This window comes from Helianthus annuus, chromosome 11, assembly GCF_002127325.2.
Source record: "Helianthus annuus cultivar XRQ/B chromosome 11, HanXRQr2.0-SUNRISE, whole genome shotgun sequence".
NCBI classification, from domain to species: Eukaryota; Viridiplantae; Streptophyta; class Magnoliopsida; order Asterales; family Asteraceae; genus Helianthus; species Helianthus annuus.
The window spans coordinates 17,168,237-17,173,594 of record NC_035443.2 but is presented as its reverse complement, the minus strand read 5'-3'; the positions used below and the strand labels follow the sequence as shown (position 1 = coordinate 17,173,594).

At 40.6% G+C, this 5,358-nt stretch overlaps 1 protein-coding gene across 1 annotated transcript; it reads left to right on the top strand.

The window, feature by feature from the left end:
* Positions 1-644: 644 nt before the first annotated feature.
* On the top strand, positions 645-2,726 carry LOC110889779 (polyphenol oxidase I, chloroplastic). The gene is made up of 2 exons (XM_022137343.2): positions 645-1,765; positions 1,845-2,726. Exons 1-2 carry the CDS (start codon positions 669-671, stop codon positions 2,560-2,562), a joined length of 1,815 nt encoding a protein of 604 aa, XP_021993035.1. The 5' UTR covers positions 645-668; the 3' UTR covers positions 2,563-2,726.
* Positions 2,727-5,358: the final 2,632 nt, after the last annotated feature.

Here is a 5,358-nt window from a genome sequence, read left to right as displayed (position 1 = left end):
TTAAAAAAAAGAAAACAATCACATACAAACAAATAAAGTGTGGTACCTGGTACTTCTAATCTTCAAGAATTTCTTTCTTTCTTTCTCATTTTTTATGGGGAATTTACGAAAAATTGCCAAAAATAAAGTTTACTTACCAAATATAGAAGGGAGATGTGTCTCATTAACATTCATGCGTCTCATGTGTCCCATGCATCCGTGACTCATCCCCTGTGTACGTGACTCATAAAATTTACTTTTAGCGAGATTTGAGGCATCCCATGCGTCCGTGACTCATCTCATGGACCCATGCGTCCGTGACTCATCCCATGCGTCTGTGACTCATCCCATGCATTGCCGACTCATCTCATGCGTTGCCAACTTATCCCATGCTTCCGTGACTCATAAAACGACATGAAGACGCATCCCATTGAGACACATGTCACTTCTATATTTAAGGACGCATGAATGAGCCTTGCAGACGCAAAAGTTGTCTCGTAATCGGTGATGCGCTTCTCCTCTGACGAATGAGATGGCCATTTTGATAAGTCAACATGATTCTTGACCATTTTCGTAAATTTCCTTTTTTATTACTTTTTTATTTCATAATCGTTTTTCCACACGTGAATCCCGTATAAATAGGGTATCAAAGTATACGTTTTGAACCACACTTCTTCTTTCTATCTATTATGTCTTCCTTACTTCCTATTTCAACCACCCTCTCTGCCTTTCCTTCCACAACCACCCAACTAGCCTTCAAGGCTCGAACCAATCAAACCCAAGGGTTCAGAGTCTCATGCAACCATGCACAAGACGAACAAAATGACAACAAAATCATACTCCCAGAATCCCAAAAGCTGGTACTACCCAATGTAGACCGTAGGAACCTGTTGGTAGGGCTCGGCAGCCTGTACACAGCCGTGAACCTGCCTGCGGCCATGGCTGCGCCCATTACGTCCCCGGACATCACGTCCATATGCAAGGACGCGAACTCCGGCATTGGGGACATCGTGGGTGCGGTCAGGACACGGAAATGCTGCCCGCCGAGCCTCGGAAAGACGATCAAACCCTTCGTGTTTCCAACTGAAACCACGGTGAGGAAAAGATGGCCCGCTCACGCGGGCACTAAGAAGCAGGTGGACGATTATAGACGAGCCATCCAAGCCATGCGAGATCTTCCAGATGATCACCCGCACAGCTTCGTCAGCCAAGCTAAAATCCATTGTGCTTACTGCAACGGTGGTTACACTCAAGTCGATAGCGGTTTCCCCGAAATCGACATTCAGATCCACAACTCATGGCTCTTCTTTCCCTTCCACCGTTGGTACCTATATTTCTACGAAAGAATCCTCGGAAAGTTGATTAACGAGCCAAGTTTCGCGTTACCGTTCTGGAAATGGGACGACCCAGCCGGAATGCCGATGCCAGAAATGTTTGTGGCCGAGACTGTTGATGGCCAGCCGAACTCGTTGTATGATGTGTACCGCGACTCGCGTCATCTCCCACCAGCAATTGTGGATCTGGACTTTGATGGTAAGGATAAGAACATTCCAGATCAACAACAAAGAGCTTGCAATCTTGCAACAGTGTACCGAGATTTGGTCCGAAACGGAGGTGATACACTGAGTTTCTTCGGGGGCGAATACGTTGCTGGTGATCAACCCGTTGCTAATGGTGCGAAGTCGGTCGGATCAGTGGAAGCTGGTAGTCACACCGCGGTTCATCGATGGGTAGGCGACACAAACCAGCCGAATAATGAGGATATGGGCAACTTCTACTCTGCGGGGTATTGTTATTGTTATCGTAACTAACCCTAATAATAAAAAAATGACTATATATAACAATTCTTATTATTATCTTAATAGGTATGACCCTGTGTTCTACTGCCATCATGCAAACGTTGACCGTACGTGGAAGCTATGGAAGGATTTAGGTCTTCCGGGACACGTGGAACCGACGTCTCCGGACTGGTTAAACGCGTCGTATGTGTTCTACGACGAGAATCAGGAGCTTGTGCGCGTGTATAACAAAGACTGCGTGGACATAGGGAAACTCAAGTATACTTTCCTTGAGAACTCCAAGGAAGTGTTCCCGTGGCGCAAGAGCCGACCGGCAAGACGTAGCAAAACCGACCAAGTTGCGTCCACGGGAGACGTGCCAACGGTGGACCAATTGAAGTTCCCGGTGAGTCTAGAAAATATCCTGAAGGTCCGTGTGAAGAGGCCCGCGGTGAACAGGAGTAAAGAGGACAAGGCGACAGCCAACGAGATTTTGTTGGTTAACGGAATAAAGTTCGATAGCGATAAGTTTGTAAAGTTCGATGTGTTTGTTAATGACAAGGTTAAAGACGGTGTTTTTACCACGCCTTGTGATCCTGAGTACGCAGGTGGTTTTGCACAGATTCCGCACAATGATATGAAGAAGATGTCTATGTCGAGTGCGGGTAGGTTTGGGCTGACTGAGCTGTTGGAGGACACGAATACCGAAGGCGAAGAGTATGCAACGGTGACATTGGTGCCGAGGGTAGGTTGCGAAGATCTCACTATTGGCGAAATCTCAATCAAGTTGATTCCTCTAGCGTAATCTAATTAATCCCTAAGCATTTAATTGCTAGGGTTTGTGTGTTTGTGTGTTGTTTGGCCTATAAAATGCACGTTGAGTTGCATGGTTGTTTCAATAAGTTTATGTAATAAATAAAAATGGCCTACTATGTTATGCCATGTAGGTAACTATTTTCGCCCTAATAATTTTCGCTTTTATTAAAAGTAACTTAAGTTAAATCCATACAAACCAAAACCTTCCAAAAATAAAACCATATGCACGATAGAAATACGTACCGGATGTATTGTTTTTTTAGCGTGGGTAGGTAGTAATCCAACTGAATAATGATATTACATGTGACAACAAGATGGACCTCATAAGTCATAAGTAATAAGTAGTGTTCTTTTTGGCGACTTCCTAAAAAACATAACACGTAGTCACGTACCTAATTAAAATAGCATGTGAAACTCAACAAAGATCATATCCATATTAATCCTACATATACATTTTGTTAAAAATTTGTCAAAAATTGTGATTTGTGACGTATTTTCTATGAAAAACGGTATAGAAAATTTTGGATTTTCTAGTACGTAGTGCCAAACTCAAATGCGCAACCATCAAATTCAAATGGTTGTTCAAACAAAAATCTCAAACTAACGTTTGATGGTCGGTAGCTATGCTCTTAACATTTAAATGGCCGTTCGACGAATTGTCAAGCAGCCTTTCAAATGTAGGGGCGAGGTTATAATGCAAGCCATAACCTTTAAATGGTCGTACGGTACAATATCAACCAGTCGTTTTGCAAATATTGTAAAGTTAGATTGTTAGTGGCATGTGTACTAAAATTAATTTGCAAACATTGTAAAGTTAAATTGTTAGTGGCATGTGTACAAATTAAAATTGCATGGTTTATAGTAATTTTTAAAAGCTAACAGAGCATGAGGCGTGACTTGTATGCATAATTATATACAATACAAGCTTATAAAATGACTCCTTTTAAGCTTACACTAAGGATGAGCAAATGGTGCCGGGTACAAATACCGAATTTTTTAAACCGATATATTTTTGGTACCGACCTTTGATATATTCAGTACCGGTATTTACTGGCTTTTGCCTTCAAATACCGGTACCAAACTATATTTTCGATACTGATTTCGATACCCACTTTTGATGTTGTAATCAAACACCAAAGAAATCACTATCGCACAAAGAACAATCTCACAATCCAACTCAAATCTAACTGATTACTTTATTGAATTCAAAACGAAGTACAAAGAATTGAAACCAGAAATAAATTGAACGAGTAATTACAATGGAATCGAATACCTTAAATGTGATCAGTGGATCAGCTTATAAAGCTCCAAATCTCTAACCCTAACTGCCATTAACAACCACTGTTTGTTTTTAGCAATTTCAGTCCCTGATCTTTCATCACTTATTCACTTGTAAACTAAAGACATATTTAAACTTTGAGAAATGACCAGAAAGCCCCTCTAACTCCCCTGCACCAGCTTATGAGACTTATGACTTTATATTTCAACAATCTCCACCTTAAAGTCATAATTGACTTTAAAGTAAGCCCAACATCTTCATAAAACTATCAAATTTAACTCCTGGAAGTGGCTTTGTTATCATATCTGCAGGATTTTCTTGTGTTTCAATCCACTTGACCATAACCTCTTTTGAATTGATTATTTCTCTAATGAAAAACAGTTTGACTCTTATGTGCTTGGTCCTTTCATGGAATGCACTGTTTTTAGACAGTTGTATAGCTCCTGTATTATCACAAAACACCTCAACTTCATCCAAATTAACTCCCATATCAGACACCAGCCCTTTTAGCCACAATGACTCTTTTACCCCTTCAGTCAATGAAATAAACTCTGCCTCTGTGGATGATAATGCAACTACATGTTGCAGCTGAGCTTTCCAACTCACTAAATTCCCCAACACAAGAAATGAATAACCTGTTATAGACCTTCCTTTATCAAGATCTTTTGCATGATCTGAATCAACATAATGAGTGACCCTTTTACCCTTTTCACTTATTTTATCCCCAAACATCAGACCAACACCTTGTGTACCTTTCAAATATCTGAGAATCCACTTCACAGCTGCCCAATGCTCTTTTCCAGGATTAGCCATGAATCTGCTGACTATACTGACAGCATAAGCAAGATCTGGCCTTGTACATATCATCAAATACATCAAACTGCCAACTGTATTAGCATATGGCACCTTCTCCATATAGAACTTTTCTTCTTCAGTTTTAGGAGAGTCTTCATTTGACAACTTGAAGTGTGCAGCAAGAGGAACTTTAACTGCTTTGCAATTATCCATACAGAAATTACTTAATACATTCTTCACATATGAACTTTGACTTAACTTGAGCTGTTTCAACTTTCTATCTCTTTTAATCTCCATACCAAGTATCTTCTTTGCTTCTCCCAGCTCCTTCATGTCAAATTCCTTCATAAGTAACCTTTTTGCAGCTTCTATTTCCCCTTTATCTTTACAAGCCAGCAGCATATCATCAACATACAACAGTAAATAGACATAATTACCCCTGCTGTATTCCCTATGATAAACACAACTATCATAGCTGCTTCTGTTGAATCCACTGCTGATCATGTAGTCATCAAACCTTTTGTACCACTGCCTGGGTGACTGTTTCAACCCATACAATGATCTCTTCAACAAAAAAACCTTTCCTTCATGACCCTTTACCTCATAACCCTTTGGTTGGGCCATATAGATCTGCTCTTCTAAATTTCCATGCAGAAAAGCTGTTTTAACATCAAGCTGCTCTAACTCCAGATAAAGAGCAGCTACTAAAGA

Bases quoted from the DNA above. Each gene is read 5' to 3' on its own strand.
- LOC110889779 (XM_022137343.2), top strand. From the start codon at position 669: ATGTCTTCCTTACTTCCTATTTCAACCACCCTCTCTGCCTTTCCTTCC. The intron at 1,766-1,844 runs GTATTGTTATTG...TTATCTTAATAG, and splicing joins GGCAACTTCTACTCTGCGGG to GTATGACCCTGTGTTCTACT.